The 23,025-nt window shown below is 39.4% G+C and overlaps 1 protein-coding gene across 1 annotated transcript; it reads left to right on the plus strand.

Moving 5' to 3' along the window:
- The first annotated feature begins 2,240 nt into the window (after window positions 1-2,240).
- Window positions 2,241-10,253, plus strand: LOC115677654 (cytokinin dehydrogenase 3-like). Its single transcript, XM_030600841.2, has 6 exons — window positions 2,241-2,303; window positions 6,504-7,263; window positions 8,162-8,289; window positions 8,550-8,819; window positions 9,151-9,401; window positions 9,823-10,253. Exons 1-6 carry the CDS (start codon window positions 2,241-2,243, stop codon window positions 10,115-10,117), a joined length of 1,767 nt encoding a protein of 588 aa, XP_030456701.1. The 3' UTR covers window positions 10,118-10,253.
- The last annotated feature ends 12,772 nt before the right edge of the window (window positions 10,254-23,025 follow it).

The following is a 23,025-nucleotide window of genomic DNA, read 5'->3' on the forward strand; positions in this document are numbered from 1 at the left end:
AGCGGATTTGTCACCTTACCATGCAGATGAGGAAGAACTTGAGGCGATTGATATCAATGAAGATAAAGCTGAAGCAGATTTGAGGGCGAATCTTTTTCCTAGCAGGGGAGGATGATGCACTTAGGTTGGTGAACTTGGAATGGACTGAAATTTGGTCGGCTGTGTGGAAACGGGCCTCTGATCAATACTCACCGCTTCGCCGTGATCGACGTCGTTTTTTTTACGTTTCGGAGTCGTTTAGATGGGTTTTAGGCAATTTTCGTTATTTTAATGGCTTTTTCGTAATTTTTCGCGTTTCCTATTATAATTAGGTTTAACACCATATATAAGAGTGTTTAGGGTTTCGTTTTAAGCAGAATTTGGATATTTGATTTTTTATAATCACACCTGATAGGACGAATTGTTCCTCTATCAAATATTCATATTTAGTCAATTTTCTATCGCGATTCGGCATCACTTATCTGCTATTATCTTATTATTTAAATAGTCAATGTCAGAGGATTTTCTTGAAATTTTAGATGGAGCGTCAAGAATCTTTTGCAAGAATTAATTGTGATGCGCGATCTAGCAGTGTCCAAACCCCCCCCCATGCAAGATATAGCACTAGTGTCATCTCTAAGAAAGGGGTTATTGACAACACCCACATACGTGCATATGTATATATTTCAAGGAATTAAAAAAGAAGAAGGGTCATTTGAGAAAGGTCAATCCGTTTCATTGTTCTGATAGAATGACATTAGCTCAAATCACTCTATTAATAATCCAAGGGGATTTAGTACCCTTCTAGATTGTGACGGTGAACAAGAGCAAGCCGTTAAAAGCGTATTAAACGTATCCAATTTATCAATCAGATCATATTTGATATCGATTGATGCTCCACGTACATTATACAAAATAAAACTCGTATACTATATTGACTTATTGATGTAGTTGAGTGAAATTAAATCTTTTAATGTGAATGCATATACCCCACAATTTTATAAAGTAGTTGTCAAATCAATAGCAAAGTAAAGGGAGTTTGATGTTTCAAATGCATACCCAAAAAAAAAAAAATTTACTCGTAGCAAATGTTCACAAGATCAGCTCTTGAAATGTTTATTGACGAAAATTTTCTACGCATATGATAAACGAACTACATCTACAAACCAACTGTACCCTCTTTTCACATATCTTTCAACAGAAAAGGATATGCGTAGTAGAAAACAAAGTCTAAACACTTTGAGATATTTATAATTACTTAAGGTGGCGTAAGTGATCCAAAAGCAACCCATTGAAAAGGTTGATGGAGATTTAGGGTGCGTATGGTACCATTTCTGTTTTTGGAAACAATTTCTATTCAGAAATAGTTTTTTTTTTCAATTTTGTTCCCTGAACGAGTTTTCGAGCAAGGAGATCCAAATTAAAATTGTAGTGCAGGCTCTTCTTTATTATGCAATGTCTGTATTTAAGATTCCTATCTCTGTTTGTAAAGCTGTAGAACAGGAAATAACATTCTTCTATTGGAGGAAAAATGAGTTCAAATCAGGCATGCACCGGAAGAAATGGGAGGTTCTAAAGACAAGAAAAGACAAAGGAGGTCTAGGTTTCAGAGAGCTGATTACTTTTAATGAGGCTATGTTGGGCAAGCATGCATGGAGACTATCTCAATCCCCTTCCGCTTATGTAGTCAATTGCTGAAAGGAATATATTTTCCTAGGGGTGAGTTCTGGAATCCTGGTAAGGGATCCCACCCCTTTTGGGGTTGTCAAAGTCTGTTAATAGGCAGGGATTCTATCTCTCAGGATGTCAAGTGGTCGGTAGGTGATGGAAAACCCGTTCAAACGAAAGGTCTTGCACGATCCAATTTGTCTGCTATGTTTACAAACCCTGGAAACAATTGAACACCTTTTTCTGCCGTCGCTGGACAAAAGCACTTTGGTTAGACCTAAGACTAGAGATCAAGTTCTCGCATCAGAGTATAGCTAGAATAGAGAGGTGGGTTATGCAAATCTTTGACGTGAAGATGGATTTACGGTCAAGAGAGCAGGTAGTCAGAGTTTTATGGAATGTGTGGAGAGTTCGATAGGCCTTTATCTTCCAAAGCCAATAGCCAGAACCGAACTTAATTGTCGACGCGACATTTACAATGAACATACATTACGTGAGATGGAACCCAGGGTCGCTCAGTAAAGGGAGAAAGCAAGACAACTTACTTGGAGCGTGGTCATAGCCAGAACAAAGATTGCTGAAGCAAAATATTGATGGCTTTCTACTGGAAGGAGCTTCTGAAGGAGCAATTGCCGGTGTTTGTCGAGATTCAACTGGTAGTTTAGTTGATGGATTTGATAAATTAGTTAAAGCTTCATCTCCTCTAGCAGTCCGAACCTTAGTCTCGTGGAATCCATCTTGTACTTGTGACGTAGCTGTGACCGGAAAGTGAAGTCTAAACAGAAGGTGTTAAAATATGTTTCGAGTTTGAGCCTGAATTAGAAAGTTTCCTAATTCAAGTAGGTCTCCTATTTTGAATAGGTTTCATAATTGAATGGTTTCTTAATTGGAAAAGGTTCCCTAATTGGAGAAGGATTCCTAAAAAGAGGTTTCCTAATTTGGATCCAATTCTTGCCTATAAATAAGAAGTGGATGTTATTTGTGAAGATCATCAAAGAGGAGATTTTGCTAATGAATTACACCCTGAAGATATTTAAGTGTTGTAGTCGATTAAATTCTTGTGGTTAAAATTTTCGTATAATTCCTTCGTGAGATTGAGAAATTATTTCGTGAGGAATTGGGGCAAAATACTGCGTGAGTTATTAGGTGTAATTGGGGCTTGGGAAACATCGGGAGTGTTTGAGTGACTTGAGTGCGGTTGTAATTTCCATTGTATCGCTTGATCTATAGTAAAATTTCGTGCTGCTCTCTCCGTGAACGTATGTCACTACGATCGAACTACGTAAATGTAGTGTCTGATATTTTTTCTTATTCTGTCAATTTTATTGTTCGATCGTTTGGCTTCCGCAACAGAAGGTGGTACATGGGAACTCACAACTTATCTCTTTACCTCTTTGTTACGAGCGTAGAGCAAAGAGCATGGGATCTCATGACTTTGATTGAAGATTGTAAGAAGCGCTTGGCCCAACTACGATGCATTCAAATGGTCCATTGCCCCCGTGAAGCCAATTAGTCGGTAGATTGGATTGCAAAGGCCCACCACTAAAAGGCCAGGTAGTCTAATCGGATTCTCTGCCAATCCCACCCCTAACTAGATATCTTATGTTCTGAAGTACATTTCGCTTGTTCAAAACGTTTTGATAAATGTTATGAAATGGTTCTTTTCGATAAACAAGAATTGGAATAAAATGTAATTTGAGATTTAATTTTCCAACGCCCACAGGTATGGAAAATTATTTTTGGTGCTCATGATTACTTTTCTTCTTAAGTAAAGTTCAATGTAAATTCAATGCATAAAACAGCTCCGCCTACAGGAATGTCACAATTTACATTACAGTTTCACCAAAAACGGGACCTTACCCAAATAGTGAAACACCTTTCACCAAAAAGTGAATTCTAGGTTTCTATGGGAATGGGTTCCACAGTGATTTTGGATAGGAAATGGTTTGGCATTTAAAGTAGAGGTGGAATAAAAATCCTAAGAGTAAAATACTAGAAATAATAAACGCACGTAGAAGATGAAAAGACAACTTACAAGTTAATTAAAAACATCCGGGAAGTTATGTGTTCATAGAGATATCCCCCATGATTGCATGCCGCCAATATCTATAACTCACTATTTACAATTAGTTACAAGCAGTTACCGGTCTAAGTACGCTTACAATTGCACTCTCGAGATCCTAGGTTCCTTCTACGCATGTCAATCTTATCCACAAGCAGTTACAACTTAAGCCACTAAGATATTAAACTGTCACTTCACACTAGTGTTATCATTCAACATCTTCGATTTGTATCTTCCCCTTCTTCGTGTCCAACACTTAGCCGATTCCACGGTAGTTGGTCATCCATGAGCTTTATCGTAAATCCTGATAATTGTCGACTGTCCTCTACCATTCGTCGAAAACTGTGCCATGTGATCGTCGACAAACATCGTGTAGTTATCGTTGATCATGCCGAGTAGTTGCCAATTCTCCCCATATCGAGTTTTCTCCCTCAACCAATGTCAATTAACCGATCAAACTCCATCATTTGTCGATTCCAAGGAGTAAGGCTATTTTTTGAGGTAGATAATTACGATGGATCATTTGCTTCTAACTACAAAGTTCAATATTTTCTTGGTTTTGCATACATTCTTGCTATTATCATCAACGATTGTCCTATCTCAAGTGGTCGTAATTTGTTTTTACTAGAGGTTCTTTTGGCTCTTTAGATATGGATCTCGACCTAGTGCTCCACATGGATGAACCACCCACTCCTATATAATTAAGCAAACCACTTGAGATTTCGACAAATGAGAGATGGGAGATGCTAATTAGATCTCATGTCAATAGGAGCATTCCGGGTTCAGTTCCCGATTGCGATAAAGGTCAAGGATTTCATGGAAGCCATTGTTGAAACAACTTGTGTCTTCTAACAAGGCACTGGCTAGCACCCTAATGAATAATTTGTAAATTGATGTTCAACTTACTTACTTCCTAGGAATTTGTCATCACGTGGCCCTTGAATAAGACTACACGAACCAGATCTTCTCGAGGAAAATCTTGTTGATGCTCCCTCCCACCATTACAACACCTAAATTTGAAGACCATGCTTTGAAAATGCATCATAAGAAAATCCTGCAAACCGAATCAGGATCTTCTGTGTATCCACTTGATGGTTACCTAATTCTTGACCATAATCGATCCGACCCAAGATTATCAGCAGGTTTCCCAACGACAATGTCCTTTTTCCTATTACGCATAAACTTCGATTTGGATACTACGAGGTAATTCTACCAAAGCCAGGCCGTCAGATCACGATCAAACGTTTGAGCAAATGTTTGAAATAGTCTTACGTGTATGGAAGGAAGAATCTTGAGGTTCATGTCGAGGAATCTTCGGAGAGCTTATAAACCCAAGTCGCACGATGTTGCCAACGTTTTAAATTTTGCGAGCGAAGTCAAAGTCGTGAATCTAAAGAAGCAGGACGGCCATTCATTGATCCAATCTAATGCAACCCTCGTTGCGTATCTTTGATCTTTGACAAATATCCTCAAAAAAAAATCAATACGGCGATGATCCTCTCGAATCCGACGTCGTTTTCCCCTGCCGAACGTCAAGATTTGCTCTGCTGTCCGAGATTCTTGCCCTCATTTTCATGCAACTCAACTTCTTTCTAGATTTGGGCTATTAAAATACAGAATCCTGTTTAGATTGGAAACGTCTTTTGGCCACTAACACGTTGTTCTTGGTCAATGCAAAGTTTTAATTTGAGAAGACGAGTTAGCAGTCCTTAGAACTTTTCTAAGTACATATATAGAAATTTGACCCCGCTAGGTTGTAGGGTTTGGCCAGACTAGATTATTTGAACGACAGATTTGGGGTAATAGAATTAAAAATAAAAAAAATACAAACTACAACAAAAAAAAAAGTAAAAATCATTAAAATAATTTTGTGGCTTGTCCTCCTCATTTGCATAAAATAAGTCATAATTCATTTTTGCTATTTAAACACCAAGGCTACTAATAGAAATACAGCAGGCCCCTTTGGGTCCGTCCATGGACGCATTAGTTGCATATTAAATAATAGACTTGTCGACTACAATCGAATGTTGTGTTTATTCGTGTTTTAAACTAAATTATTACAATTCCGACAAAAAAAATATAATTAAAACACTAATGAACAGTGATGTGGTCCTCTCGAGTTGAGCCAACCGAGTAGATTACCATCTTGACCAAACATTCTTATATGATCCAGGTGCATATGAGCCCGACTCATATGCACCGTTGGATGATGTGAGTCTATATACTAGAATCATGAAAGACTCACTCCACCTAAACTTCAATCAGATCGAAATTGACGGCCTCGATAGTCGGCACAACACACTCAAGCTCAATTTTAAAGCTGGAACTCTCTTTGGGTGTTTGATTCAAGGAGCTTAAGATCCTCCAATTGATTTTTCGTGTTGAGAATGAAGGTTGCTGCAAAGTGTGTTTCCACAATGTTAGATGATATACCAGTACATGAACCTCTATATTTTCTCTGTGGGCATGTACATTGATTTATTTCTTCACAGTATTATAGAAGATTAGGTGAGTCTTATAAACATAACCCCATAGAGCACATGGTTTTCTAGGCTTCACACTTTTCTTGCTTCCGCAACCCAGTCTAGAAGATAGGAAAAAATTGGAAGAAAATCAATTCACCGACTACGTGATATTGGAATCTCCATAAAAACAGTTTGAACCCTAATGTCTTGCAGAGAAATAAGACAAAGTCAAATTGCCGACTGATGATATCGAAATCTCTGCAAATCAAAGCCAAGAGCCCTCACAAATATTTTCTTACACCTTGCGTATAGTACTTTTCTTTTCCAAGTGGGCGTGGCTGCGCAATAGTCTCCCTGCATGCGTGTTTATATATGAGACCCTTGGGAGCTCTCCCTCTCAAATCCGCCACAAACACCTACACACACCAACTTGCTCATCACCTCCTTGTCCCTCCAACGTTAGAACGGCACAAAACCATCCAATGGCCTCCCGCTGCATGATGATATTACTTATCATGATGAGCACATTGCTCCCAATGGCATGCCAATCCAAGCCTCTGACCAATTCACCATACGACGAGCTCCTTTCTCTCCCCATCGCCGACGACCTCCACGTCGACCCCGAATCCATTGGCGAGGCCTCCGTTGACTACGGCCTCATCGTCCGAGAAATTCCCTTGGCTGTCCTTCGCCCATCTTACCCCGAAGACATTGCGACTCTTGTGGCGTTCGTGTACAATGAATACTCTGTTCCTCTCACCATCTCAGCCAGAGGATGTGGCCACTCTGTCCACGGACAAGCCATGGCTCGCGATGGGGTTGTCGTGGACATGACGTCTCTTGGTGACAAGCGGCGCGGGACCACCGTGTCGTGGAGCTGGTCGCTCGGTCACTACGCCGATGTCAGCGGCCAGCAACTTTGGATCGACGTGTTGGAGGAGACGCTGAAACACGGTGTTGCACCGGTATCGTGGACAGATTACTTGTACCTGACTCTGGGTGGTACGCTATCTAATGCGGGCATTAGCGGGGAAACATTTCGCTATGGTCCTCAGATCAGCAATGTCTACGAAATGGATGTCATTACTGGTATGTGTGGACTCACCCACAGCTTCCGTATTTTGACTAGAAACTGATTGAACATAAGTACTTCACGTTCAAAGTCTTTTCAGTTAATTGCAAACATTCGATGAGCCTATCATCTCTGTAGATGACTCATCTGCGAGAAGTCACAATTAGAAAACAACAAAAGCAGATTCGTTAAACACAGTCGACGAATTAATCATACGTTTCATTCCGACCAAAAAAGAAAAAAATCATACGTTTCATGACTTCATAAGTTATCTGATTAGCATATGTCTATTTTAATATTAAGGCTCAACGCATGCATTTTGCGAATTCGCTCTTCTATCTTATTTTTCTAAAAAACTACGTACTTTGAGTGTTATATCAAGAAGTTGACCTTTACTATATTTTATCCCCACGCTAACAACGCAATATACCGGAGGTTTGACGTCCACCGGCCCATGTTCCAGATTTGTTTCATAGCAGTTGAAGATTTGAAATGGAAATATTATGTTGACCGGATAAGTCAACTGGGTTAAAGTGATATGTCCAGATTAATCTCCGAAGAACGACGATTGTGTTTATTCTCTAATCTATTAGACAAAAAGTGATAGACTTTGGACTCTAGCCAAATACCAATTTTTCTAGTTTATGCATGTATGCACTCATGGAAAAAGACAATGATGTCCTGTCTGTTGCTATCGTACTGGACTACCATTGAAAAAATATTAATGTGTTGCAATATAACAAGGAATTTGATATTACGTTTTGAAATATAAAAAATTTGAATAAGCGACGACTATATTTCGATGCGTAGGATTATTTCTCGTTCGAAGTATCAAATTACACACCATATATTTCATTTTCTCATATTTGCTTGATTGTTGAGGATATAATTTATTTTTCTTTTTTGTTTTGGTAGGAACTGGGCACTTTTTGACTTGCTCTCCCCACAAAAATCCCCAGTTATTTTACTCCGTCCTTGGTGGTCTTGGTCAATTCGGCATAATAACCAGAGCAAGAATTGCATTGGGTCAAGCTCCAAAGAGAGTATGTAGCGCACTGGACTCAATCATCAATGCCTCATAGGATCGACCTATTCTTATTCTATAGAATCGAGACAATCACAATTCCTTTTTAAATGAACGATGTATGCTCGAGTTTGCCTTTTATAAGCTGCAGTTGACTCTGTCTATGACATTGAACAAATCTAGAAGTCAGTTTATACGTTTCTATAGGGTGTTCTTTCTGTTGGTTGACAGAGGAGATCTACATGGTGATAAACGCATTTGTATCTGAATCCCTTGTAGGCTAAGTGGGTGAGAATGCTATACAGTGATTTTTCGGCTTTTACGATGGACCATGAACGGTTGATATCACGCAATGGAAGGGACCAAGTTGAAGCGTTGGACTATGTAGAAGGTATGCTTGTTATGCGCCGAAATTCCGACAGTTGGATATCTTTCTTCTCTCCCTCGGACCACCAGCGGCTGATGTCCCTCGTGACCGAACACGAGCTTCTCTACTGTATCGAAGTAGCCAAGTTCAACGATGGAAGCACTCAAAGTACAGTAGACAAGGTACATGTTGATCTATATCAGACTATCTTTGAGGAAAAAAAAAATCCTAGGTCATATTTTGAGCTATCTGTGCATATGTCGGAGTAGGGTTTTGGAGTACCTCTCTCTCTCTCTCTCTCTCTCTCTCTCTCTCTCTCACACACACACACACACACACACACACACACACACACAAATATATTATAATCGCAGTTTATCACATCAAATTTCCTGTTCGGTTTTCCACTTCGGTTCTGAGACCCCTACTTCCATTAGCTTCTGCTCGGTCCCACAAGAAACATCTGATCTCTTGTCTTTTAACTTAGTTCACTGTTTATCTTATCAATATTAGGACCTGGAGATGATATTGAAAGATTTGAGGCATGTCCCCGAGTTCCTGTTCCAGAAGGATGTCGCCTACGTAGATTTCTTGAGTAGAGCAGGAGTCGAACAGGGGCCACAGAACAAAACTCACCCGTGGCTCAACCTATTTGTGCCCAAATCTCGCATCGCTGATTTCAACACGGGCGTTTTCAAGAACATTGTTCTGAAAAAGAACATAACAACCGGACTTGTCCTCATTTACCCTATGAACCATGACAAGTATGTTTTCTTGCTAGCCACCACTTTCATTTTGGGGCATAGATTTCGTTGGTTGTCACTAAAAGTTAACAAGTTGTGGTCACTAAACTTGGATTCTAATCAAATTAATGCATTAAACGGTTGATTTCTTGCAACTGATGCACTTTGACCAAAACCAGACAGATTTCTCGATGAAATTGTTGATGTGTTGCCCACGTGACAATGGCCCGACATCCAGAAAATTGGCCACCTATCCACCATGTCATTAGTTCGTAGGAAAATTGGTCAAATCTGGCAGGTGCATCAAATGCCAAAACTTGGAAGTTATAGTGCATTGAATGATTAAAATAAAAAATCTAAGGGGCTTGATTATAAACTCCACTAAACCTTACCGGCCATATATGAATTTAACCCCTTTATCAAATTTTGATCTATTTTGCAGATGGGATGATAGAATGTCTGCTGCTATACCAGATGAAGATGTCTTTTATACGGTTGGATTCTTGCATTCAAGTGGGCTTGGAGACTGGCAAGAGTTCGACCTTCAAAATAAGGAGGTGCTCCTTTTTTGTGAAGATAATGGTATTAAGGTCAAGCAATACCTTCCAAATTACAGCACCGAAAGAGAGTGGATGGAACATTTTGGTCCGAAATGGAGGACTTTTCAAGAGAGCAAAGCACAGTTCGATCCGAAAATGTTGTTGTCTCCCGGGCAGAGGATCTTTAACCACAACTAAGGCATGTATTCAAGATTGATGGGCTTTTAGGGTTCAGTAGGTTTTCTACGCACGCACTTAGTTATGTTTGCATGAATCATGAATGTTTGCTTAGCTTGTGATAATTTCATATGTATCCCTCTAATCACATCATATTAAGTTTCATTACGTGGAATACAATATGAATCGGAATAAATTCGCCTAATATTCAGAATAAATAATCCCGCTTCAGCTATAAGAAGTGCAATGCATTACACATAGAATGTGTGTATTTGATTCTTTCGACATGACATCATCAAAACCTTTGTCTCATTGCATTTTGGGTAGCATGAGGTTGACAAAACTTTAGAGTCATCGCCACGCGCGATTCATTGCTACATCATCTATACCAATTGCGCCTTCAAAAGTCATAACCATCTCTCTCTTTGTATGTGCGCGAGCACGCACTCGATGAAAGGTCGCCTAAGGCGAGCTTATATACTAATTGAACATTCAAGTTACTCCAAAAGTTCAAAAGTCTGAAAAAATATGATTCAAGGATAATCTGAAGTTTTGTCATGACGTATCCCCTAAATTAGAATCGTGAACTAAATCTTCTTGAAGATAATCTTGTTGATTTTCCCTTTGTATGTGTGCGCACGCGCTCGATGAAAGGTCGCCTAAGGCGAGCTTCTTTACTAATTGAAGGTTCAAGTTACTCCTAACACCACAAAAAAACAAGAGTTTTCCAACGAATTTTCCAACGAAAAATTTGGCAAAATTCGTTGGAAAACGAATTTCCAACGAAATTAGCGACGAACAAAAATTCATTGGTAATTCGTCGTCGCAAATTTTTGCGACAAAAAATTTAAATTTTCGTTAGTAATTTGCGACGAAATTTTTTCGTGGCAAAATTCGTTGGAAAATTCGTTGGAAGTTTGTTGGAAAATTCATTGCTAAATATTCGTTGCAAAAATCGTGGCAAAATTCGTTGGTAATTATTCGTGGTAAAATTCGTGGCAAAACGAATTTCCAACGAAAAAAAATTCGTCGGTAATTCAGTGTTGGAAATTTTTGCGACAAAAATTTTTAATTTTTCGATGGTAAATTCCGACGCAAAAAAAATCGTTGCAAAATTCGTAGATAAATTCGTGGCTAAATTTGTTGGAAAATTCGTTGCTAATTATTCGTTGGAAACATCGTGGCAACATTCGTTGGTAATTTCCAACGAAATTAGTGACGAACAAAAAAATTTCCAACGAAATTAGCGACGAACAAAAAAATTTGAATTTTCGTTGGTAATTTGCGACGAAAATCAATTCGTGGCTAAATTCGTGGCAAAGTTTGTTGCAAAATTTCGTGGCAAAATTCGTCGCTAATAATTCGTTGGAAAAATCGTATATAAATTCGTCGCTAATTATTCGTTGCAAAAATCGTGGGAAATCGTGAATTTTTCAGACAAAAAATTACAATTTTCATTGGTAATTTCCGACAAAAACAAAATTCGTGGGAAATTGCGAATTTTTCCAACAAAAAATTACAATTTTTGTTGGTAATTTCCGACGAAAACTAAATTCGTGGCTAAATTCGTTGGAAAAATCATATATAAATTCGTCGCTGATTATTCGTTGCAAAAATCGTGGGAAATCGCGAATTTTTCCGACAAAAAATTACAATTTTCGTTGGTAATTTCCGACAAAAATAAAATTCGTGGGAAATCGCGAATTTTTCCGACAAAAAATTACAATTTTCGTTGGTAATTTCCGATGAAAACTAAATTCGTGGCTAAATTCGTGGGAAAATTCGTTACAAAATTTGTCACTAATTATTCGTTGCAAAAATCGTGGGAAATCGCGAATTTTTCCGACAAAAAATTTCAATTTTCGTTGGTAATTTCCAACGAAAACTAAATTCGTGGCTAAATTTGTGGGAAAATTTGTTGCAAAATTTGTCGCTAATTATTCGTTGCAAAAATCGTGGGAAATCGTGAATTTTTCCGACAAAAAATTTCAATTTTCGTTGGTAATTTCCGACGAAAACAAAATTCGTGGGAAAGTTCGTTGCAAAATTTGTCGCTAATTATTCGTTGCAAAAATCGTGGGAAATCGCGAATTTTTTCGACAAAAAATTTCAATTTTTGTTGGTAATTTGCAACGAAATCTATTCGTGACAAAATTCGTCGCTAAGTTTGCGACGAATTTTGTTTAGGGACAATTTCGATTTTAAATCTAATTATTAGCAATATTAATTTCTACAATACATAAGTTGCAAAGTCTCACATGATGATATTCGATATTCAATCTCATAATACAAAGAGGCAGCTAAGCACTAATGAACATCAGGTGATACATTCAAAACATTGAAAGAACGCGGGACAACCATAAAACGTTGGCAGCTTTGGTACTCGAGAATGAACTAGGAAGGACTGACAATAAAATCATCAACATCATCATCATCATCACCAATCGCCGCATCATTGTGTGGCTCAGCATTATGCCCATCATCAATTGGATTAATATGAGGTAGAGGAGGAACCTCATTGCGATCAATGTCGAGATGTCGCATGATAATTTGCATTTGTTGTTGTATCACCCTTATTTGTTCATCCTTCTGTCCAAGTAAATGCTTCATTTCTTCGTCCTTCTGTACAAGCAACTGTTTCAGTTGGCTCAATTCTTAGGTCATACGCTCCTCATGTCGTGTCCTCCTTGAAACAGCCGCATTGGAGGATGAAGTTGAAGCAGCCTTCGTTTTGTACATCCTTGACAAGGATCCCATCCCAAATATTTTTCCTCCTTTCATCCCACCCGCTGCCTCCACCCATAATGCCATACTGTCAACCGATGGCTCAGACACGGCAACACCATCACCACCACCACCACCATCATCACCACCACCATCACCACCATCACCACTAGCAGTGCTCATTAAAAGTTCATCATATTTTTCCTATATTAACATTATAGATGGAAATAAAATAAATTCATATATATTACCATAAATATTAAAAACATTCATGATTTTCATTCTAGTTTCCATAAAGTTCGAACTATAACTTTACATACCTTAATAGCTTTTGCTTGAGCGCCAGTCCATGTCTTATCCTTTTTTTGAAATGTACGTTCAAATGTAGCCGTAAATGTGGGTTCCGTCCCCAATTCATCTGCCTACAAAATATAAACATAAATGAGTAATCATTGAATTAAATGAACTGACATGTATAAACAGACTTACCATTCTTCTTTTATGCTCCCCGATGCTGATAGAGCCCCCAGCATATGTGGCAGATGCAGACCCGTCACTAGAACTAGAAGCTCGATTCTTCTTGTTCTGTTCACACCTTTGCTTATGCTTCTCAGTTTCCCAAGTTCTCTTAATTTTCGTCCAATTGTCAGCTATAAAAAAGGTCGGCTTTTCTTTTGTTCTCTTCGCTCTATTTATCACATATCGCATGTGATCACCGATTTTCTTCTTGAAAATTCTTCTAACCTCATCCTCTTCCATTTCATCCCACGTGAACTTACGCTACAATCAATAGAAAAGCAACTGAAAGTTATCCACTAGGGTCACATGTCACATATCCATTACAATGTACCAGACAATTCGTGACAAAATTCATTATTGACCATCAGTATGCTACACCGAACTTAGTTTGTGAGAAAATAGAAAGACAACACTAACCTTGAACTCATTCCACCACAAAGTCTTTACTTCTGCGGGAGCGCTGCTGGAAGTAGTAAACTGGCCCATCCAATAGTTATTGACTATTTTATGAAGTTCTCTCACAACATACGTAGAATCCGTGAATCTGAAAACATGTTATAACAATATGGACAATGAGACAATGAAGCATACAGATAATTCGCAACATGGACAATTTTGTTTACATCGATAATTTATATATACGTAAAAAAAATGAAGTACTTATGAATCTCCACATGGGCATATAATGAATCGGGTATCTTCTTCATCATTCGAGTGTTGCACTGAAGAAGAAAGTGGAACCGAAGGAGATGGAATCGGAGATGGAACTGAAGTAAATTCAGTTCGCATGTCCCGAGGTTCTCCCCTAAATGTTGTTGAGGGTCGGAGGATGGGCCAATGTGTCCGTGTTGTCCATAAACATGTTGTGGTTGAGGGTTACATGAAAGGGCAGGGGAAGAGGACAGGGACGGGGACGAGGAAGAGGCAACGGAAGGGGCTGATCTTCTTTGTGAACCCGCACTACGCATGAGACCTCCACGTTTAAACTAACAAGTAGGAAGGTTAGACAAATATATTTAAAAATATGAACATGTATTAGGGACAGAAAATGACGTAAGTCGTTTTGCTTACCATTTTGTTTCAGAGAGTAATAAATAAACTCGACAAATTGAAACAAACCGACTATCGCCTCTAATAAATAGCAATATTTGGCCCTCGTCGAAGCAACCTATTGAAATTTGGACCACATCAGATTCCACGAAAAATAAAATGAAGCATATTAAATGTGCAGAACGAATTACAATAAATATCAACTCTGATGCCACATTTGTGTAAATTTATGCCCCAAATATGCTATTTCGCAAAGTTCTAGTACATACCTAGAAAAAAGATCACAAATTACGTTCAACAAGCAAATTTGCCAGGAATGCAACCCATTAATTTGTTTCCTTTTTAAGCTTCATTTTACCTAAGTTTAGATCTTAGCACAAAAATCATTAAAAAAAATCGACAACCGTGCCGGAATCACGGCTGCGACCCCCCCTCCGGCGAGGTCGCCCGCCACCCCCCCTCCGGCGAGCTCGCGGCGACCCCCACCTCCGGCCGGCTCGCGGCGACCCCCTCCACGGCCAGCTCGCCGGCGACCCCCTCCCCTCCGGCAAGCTCGGCGGCGACCCCCACTCCGGCCAGCTCGGCGGCGCCCCCCCCATGACCGGCTCGGCGGCGACCCCCCCTCCGGCCGGCTCGGCGGCGACCCCCCCTCCGGCCAACTCGGCCGCAAGCCCCCCTCCGGCCAACTCGGCCGCGACCCCCTCCGGCCCCCTCGGTGCGACCCACCCCCTCCGACCAACACGGCGGCGACCCACCCCCTCTGGCCAACTCGGCGGTGACCCCCCCCACCGGCCAACTCCGCCGCGACCCCCCCTCCGGCCAACTCCGCGGCGACCCCCCCGGAATCACGGCTGCGACACCATTTTATTGAAGGAATAGTTTAGGGTTACCTACCGCGCTGGGCGAAGTGGACGGCGAAGGCGGCGACGGCGAGGAGGACGGCGACGAGGACGGCGCTGAGGAGTGAGGACGGCAAGGGTATTTGCAACAAAAGTGAAGTCTCGGCGAAAATAGATTATAGTGCAATATTTGCAACGAATTTGAAATTCGTGGCAAAATTCCCACGAATTTCAAATTCGTGGCAAAATATTGCACTATAAACTATTTTCGTGGGAAATTTCGTGGGAAATTTCCCACGAATTTCAAAAACCTCGACCAATGGTGGGTTTTTTGAAATTCGTGGGAAAATTCGTGGGAAATTTCCCACGAATTTCAAAAAACCTCGGGCAATATATAATTTTCCACGAAATTTGAAATTCGTTGCAAAATTCGTGGCAAGTATTGCACTATAGACTATTTTCGTGGCAAAATTCGTGGGAAGCATCGAAATTCAAATATTCGGCCTTGGGGTCTTTTTTGAAATTCGTGGGAAATTTCCCACGAATTTTGCCACGAAATTCAAATTTTCGGCAATAGCGGGCTAATTTAAAATTCGTTGCAAAATTCGTGGGAAATTTCCCACGAATTTTAAATTCATGGGAATTTTCCTACGAATTTCAAATTCGTGACAAAATATTGCACTATAGACTATTTTCTCTCACGAATTTTCCCACGAATTTCAAAAACCTCGGCCAATGGGGGGTTTTTTGAAATTCGTGGGAAAATTCGTGGGAAATTTCCCACGAATTTTACCACGAATTTCAAAAACCTCGGCCAATGGTGGGTTTTTGGAAATTCGTGGGAAAATTCGTGGGAAATTTCTCACGAATTTTGCCACGAAATTCAAATTTTCGGCAATGGCGGGCTAATTTGAAATTCGTTGCAAAATTCGTGGGAAATTTCTCACGAATTTCAAATTTGTTGGAAATTTCCTACGAATTTTGCCACGAATTTAAATTCGTGGCAAAATATTGCACTATAGACTATTTTCCCACGAATTTCAAAAACCTCGGCCAATGGTGGGTTTTTTGAAATTCGTTGGAAAATTCGTGGGAAATTTCCCGCGAATTTTCCCACGAATTTCAAAAAGCCTCGGGCAATATATAATTCTCCATGAAATTTGAAATTCGTTGCAAAATTCGTGGGAAATTTCCCACGAATTTTGCCACAAATTTCAAATTTCGTGGCAAGTATTGCACTATAGACTATTTTCGTGGCAAAATTCGTGGGAAATTTCCCACGAATTTTGCAACGAAATTCGAATAGTCGGCCTTGGGGTCTTTTTTGAAATTCATGGGAAAATTTGTGGGAAATTTCCCACAAATTTTCCCACGAATTTCAAAAACCTCGGTCAATGGGGGGCTTTTTGGAATTCGTCGGAAAATTCGTGGGAAATTTCCCACGAATTTTCCCACGAATTTAAAAATCTCGGGCAATAATTGCACTATATAGTATTTTCGTGGCAAAATTAGTGGAAAATTTCCCACGAATTTTGCCACGAAATTCAAAAACTCGGCCTTGGGGGTTTTTTCAAATTCGTGGGAAAATTCATGGGAAATTTCCCACGAATTTTTCCACGAAATACTATATAGTGCAATAATTGCACGAGTTTTTGAAATTCGTGGGAAATTTCCCACGAATTTCAAAAAAGACCCCAAGGCCGAATATTTGAATTTCGTTGCAAAATTCGTGGGAAATTTCCCACGAATTTTGCCATGAAAATAGTCTATAGTGCAATACTCGCCATGAAATTTGAAATTCGTGGCAAAATTCGTGGGAAATTTCCCACGAATTTTGCAACGAATTTCAAATTTCGTGGAGAATTATATATTGCCCGAAGTTTTTTGAAATTCGTGAGAAAATTAGTGGGAAATTTCCCACGAATTTCAAAAAACCCCCAAGGCCGAATATTGGAATTTCGTGACAAAATTCGTGGGAAATTTCCCACGAATTTTGCCACGAAAATAGTCTATAGTGCAATATTTTGCCACGAATTTGAAATTCGTGGCAAAATTCTGGACAGAAATTTCCAACGAATTTTAAATTCATGGGAAATTTCCAATGAATTTGAAATTCGTGGGAAAATTCGTGGGAAATTACCCACGAATTTTCCCACAAAAATAAGGCCTCTGGCAGAGACGGCCTTTTTTACTATAATTCATGGCAAATTTCGTGGGAAATTTGCCACGGAATTATAGTCGCGTGGCTTTTTCCCGACTATTTCAATTCCGTGGCTAAATCTGAGGCTAATTAGCCACGGATTCTAATAATAACAACAACGACGACGACGACAATAATAATTACGACAACAACAATAATAAAAATTTATGATAAAAAAAAACACATGTCGCAATAATAATAATAATTACACATAAATAGTAAAAAGTCTCAAAAATCATATTCTTCATCTTCATCTTCATCTTTACTTTCATCTTCAGCTACGTCTTCGTCTTCATCTTCGTCTTCATCTTCATCTTCTTCATGAGCATCATCTTTATCCTCTGTCTCATAATCAAATTCTGTACCAACTTCAAAATTTGATTCGCGAATTTCAGTTGGATCCACATCGATCATCGCTTCACATGGATCTCGTAAAGTTGGAATGGTTTATTCTTCAGTTTCAATAGTGTGACGAACTTTCTCTTGTTGATATGCTGTGTCCTTCCAGTGTTCCTCAATTTTTGTTTGTGCTTTGGTTTTACATACAGCCCACCAATCGGCTTTGTCACGTTTCAAACTAGGATATGATGCATAATATACTTGAATTGCTTGTTGTGCCAAGACAAATGGTTCATATTTCATATATCTTTTCTTGTGATTTATTTCAACCAAATTAAATTTCGTATGCACGTTCATTCCTTTGACGGGGTCGAACCACATGCACTTAAATAACACAACCCACAAAATTAATGATCCATGGTATTCTAACTCTACGATTTCATCTAACACGCCATAAAAATCATCTTTCGAACTGCCACCATTGGATGACTGAACACACACAACTATTCATTGTGGCTTTTCCCATTCCATATTTTCGAGTGTGAAAATTGTACCCGTTTATGAAATATGCTTGCCAAGTTCGTACTCTTGACTTTGGACCCTACGCCAAATGATATAGCAATCCTTGCTCTCCAACATGATCATGATTACTGTGAACCTAAGGTCACATACGCAATGTCAATAATATATATTTTAATATATGATGTATAAAAAATTCGAATAACTTGGATTTCGTCCACATACAACTTACATATGTTGTGAACCATGTTGCAAATTGTTCCTCGCACAAACGGTCAAACTCATTTGGTGGTAGTCCAAACATTGAATTTTGGAAAATCCTATTAACAAATACCATTTATATATTAGCAAATGTTTGACACACAATACATATACTTACAAATGTACACTTACTTGAAGTATGGCTCAACTTCTGGACAGTTCAGTAAAATATATGTATGGGCTGCCTGCTTTTCTTCACCTGTTAAGTGACGAAACTTACATGCGCCGCTTGGTCGACCCAAATAATTGAAAATAGAGAATGATTTGCAATTGGGATCAATGGGGACCTCATCATTTCTTCCTGCTCTCCGCCTCTTGCATTGCACATGCGGCTCAAAATAGTATGATGCAAATGTTGTCACTTCTTCCACAATATATGCATTACAAATTGAAGCTTCGACACATGCCTTATTCTTCACTTTTTTCTTCAAATGATATAAGAACCTCGTTGCAATAGAAAAAAATTTATCGGAAAATAATATATAATGAAGTAATTTCAAATTTATTTAAAAAAAACTTACCTCTCAAATGGATACATCCATCGAAATTGGACGGAACCTGCAACTTTGGCCTCATAAGGCAAGTGAACTAAGAGATGCTCCATTGAATCAAAGAACGATGGAGGAAATATCCTTTCTAAGTTGCAAAGAATAATTGGAATATCTCTCTCTAGTTTCTCCATGTGTGATGCTTTCAACGCTGTTGAGCAAATATCATGCAGGAAATTACTTAACTCTGTAATGGCGCTCCAAACAAAGTTTGGTAGAAGTTCCTTGAAGGCTATTGGAATTAATCTTTCCATAAATACGTGACAATCATAACTCTTCAGACCTGTCAACTTGCATTTATTCAAATCAACGCATCTCCCTATATTCGAAGCATATCCATCAGGAAATCGCACCGATTTCAACCATTGACAAACGACCCGTCTCTGCTCCTTGTCCAATGTATAAACTGCTTTTGGTTTTGGTCCCCTGCTGCTTGCATCCACATCTAGTGTTGGCCAATCGCAAATATCCCTCATATCTTTTCTTGCGTTCAAGTTGTCTTTTGTTTTTCCAGTGACATCCATCACAGTATTTATGACATTATCGAAAACGTTTTTCTCTATGTACATGACGTCAAGATTATGAATAAGATGGGCCTTCCAATATGGTAGATCCCAAAATATACTGCGTTTAGTCCACTTATGTGTACTTTCGTACGCAATAGTTGTGCCGTGAGGGTTTTCAACAACCGTTGGAAACTCCTGCACTCGCTCTCAAATTTGATCACCGGTCAACCTCAATGGTGGATGTGTTATTTCGATCCTATTCTTGATGAACTCTTTTTTTATTCCTTCTGAATGTATGCTTTAGCGGCAAAAATTGCCTATGACAGTCAAAATAGCTGGGCTTCTTACCGTGCTTTAATCTGAATGACTTCGATCTCTCCATACATATCGGACATCCTAAGATTCCAGCTATACTCCATTCAGATAACATTTCATAAGCTGGAAAATCATTTATCGTCCAAAGAAGAGCAGCCTTCATTACAAATATTTGATCGGTAAAAACGTCATACATAGGGACACCTTCATCCCATAGCTGTTGTAACTCTTCAATCAATGGTTGCATATAAACATCTATAAACTTTTTCAGATTTTGCGGGCCAGTCACGACCAATGTCAAAAACATATAAGATGTCTTCATGCACATACCGGGTGGAAGATTGTACGGAGTTAAGATAACTGGCCAACATGAATAACTTTTTCCTGATTTCCCAAATGGGGCAAATCCATCAGCACACAGACCTAACCTGATGTTTCGAGGCTCTATCGCAAACTCGGGGTATGTTCTATCAAAATGTTTCCATGCCTCTGCATCTGAAGGATGACACATTAGACCCTCTTCTGTTTCATGATTTGCATGCCAAGTCATGTGTTCAGCAGTGGCTTGAGACGCATAAAACCTTTGCAACCTGGGGATTAAGGGCAAGTAAAACATTTGCTTACATGGTCTACGCTTCTGATTACGACCCTGCCTCCTGTTAATCTCGTACCTAGGTTGGCTACAGAATTTGCAATATTCTGCATTTTCATCATCTCTCCAATATAACATACAACCCCTACTACATACATCAATCCTTACAACTGGAAGACCTAAGTTATCCACTAGCTTTTTCATATCGTAAAAGTCACTTGGCATGATATTATCACGAGGCATTGTTTCCCGCATTACTTCAACAAAAGAGTTGAAGCAATCCACGAACACATTATGCTGCCTTGATATTTAACAGTTTTTGTCACTTGATACCTTCGTGTGGTTGTCACAACCTGCCCATAAAGGTTCATCTGTTGTTTTCAATACTTCCCAGAACTGATTAGATTGAAAAGTTTTATCACACACATTCTCATCAAAACCTGTAACTCCTACCTCTTCCAATTGTGATGCATGACTAGTTCCCACTTATTCAAGTATAGGAGTAAAACTAGTACTTGCATGATTCGATTCTGAAATAAAATTATGACCGGCTTCATTAAACACCATCCTCTGGTATGGGTTCAATTGGTCATAATAGCTACATTCTTCCCCAACTAAAAATTGATCGTTTTTTCGATATCCGTCATCAGATATAAATGGTTCACCATGGCAAGTCCAATTATAGTAGTTCGGAGTAAACCCAAATCTACAAAGATGTTCTCTAACTTTATCAATGTCTTGAAATTTTCCATTACTGCACTTTTTACATGGACACCTTAACTTATTTCCATCCATGAACTCATATTTACTACTAGCAAAGTCCAAAAATAGTTCCAACCCGATACGAAACTCATCGGTCAATCCTCGACGTCCAAGTAAGTTCTTATTATACATCCAACCCATGTCTCTTTGCATTGTGTCTGTATAAAAATAAAAAAATTCTCGTAAAATATTAAAAATATCATATCTATTGTTTAACATTGTTAATTAAAACCATAAATTTCTAAAAATTTAAATTTCGTTTTTTACGAAACAATTACTTTCACATTGAAAAAAATGAAAAAATTACCATGTCAAGAAGACTTACCAAGTATTTGACTGAAATCTTTGTAGTAGAAATTGATCAATTTGATGAGAATTGCAACGTTCACTTGGATTGCGAGACCTTCAAATGGACATGTACCTAAAATAAAAACAAATTACTTAAGATGCTTTTTTAATTATTTTTTATTTTTTTCTCTTTCTTTTTCTTTTCCTTTTCTTTTTATTTTTTTTCCATTCTTCTTGGCCAGTCGCCGGTCCGGCCACCGGCGACCGGCGAGCTCGCCATGGCCGTCGAGCTCACCTGGGCAAGTTCCGGGCAAGTTCTCGGGCGAGCTCGAGCTCGCAGGCAGCGGCGAGGGCCGAGCTCGCCATGGCCGGCGAGCTCGAGCTCGCCCAGATCGGGCGAGTTACGGGCGGCTCGAGCTCGCCGGCCATGGCGAGCTCGGCCCTCGCCAGTGCCGGCGAGGGCCGAGCTCCCCATGGCCGGCGAGGACTGAGCTCTCCATGGCCGGCGAGTTCTGGGCGAGCTCGAGCTCGCCGGCCACGGCGAGGCTAGCCCACCTGGGCTTCGGCGAGGGCCGATCCGCTGGACCTCGCCCCATGGCCGGCGATGTCTCCGGCGACCGGCCAAACCAGAAAGGAAGAGAAAAAAAAATTTCAATAACACCAAAAAATACAAATCCAGTGATGAAATTAGCCACGACACTTACCGGCGGAAAAACTTTACCGAGATTGATTTGCGCGTGCGCAGATAGGTAAATCGAGAGAAACGAAAGAGAGAGGGAGAGAGAACATTGAGGGGGATATGAGGAATCAGTGGGGATGGATACCATAAAAATTATTTTCCGTGTCGAAAGTTCGTTAGCGACAATTTTTTTTTTCGTCGCAGTCAAAATTCATCGCGAATTTGCCACGAATAACCTTCCGTCGCTAATTTCGTCGGAAATTTGCGACGAAAATTTTTTTGTCGCAAAATTCGTCGGAAATTAGCGACGAAAAATTTTTCGTCGCAAATTTCCGACGAATTTTGCGACCCAATATTTTTCGTCGCTAATTTCCGACGAATTTTGCGACCAGAAATTTTTCGTCGAAAATTCAAAATTCGAATAATTTTTCGTCGGAAATTTCCGACGAATTTTGCGACGAACAATTTTTCGTCGCTAATTTCCAACGAATTTAATTTTCGTCGCAAAAGTCGTCGCTAATTTCCGACGAAAAGTTTTTCGTCGCAAATATTCGTCGCAAAATCCTAATTTTTTTGTAGTGTAAAGTACATAAGTCCGGAAACACATGATCTAAGGATAATCTAAAGTTTTGTCATCACGTATCCCTTAAATTAGAACCGTGAACTAGATCTTCAAAATCTTTTTGATGTTCCCTCCCCAAATTTGGAAGACCATGCTTTTGATGATGCATCATAGAAAATCTACCAACACCCGAATCAGATCTTCCTGCGTAGATACTTGATGGTTG

This window comes from Syzygium oleosum, unplaced genomic scaffold, assembly GCF_021117445.2.
Source record: "Syzygium oleosum isolate NSW1041296 unplaced genomic scaffold, Sole_v2.1 Sole_v2.01, whole genome shotgun sequence".
Classification (NCBI taxonomy): Eukaryota; Viridiplantae; Streptophyta; class Magnoliopsida; order Myrtales; family Myrtaceae; genus Syzygium; species Syzygium oleosum.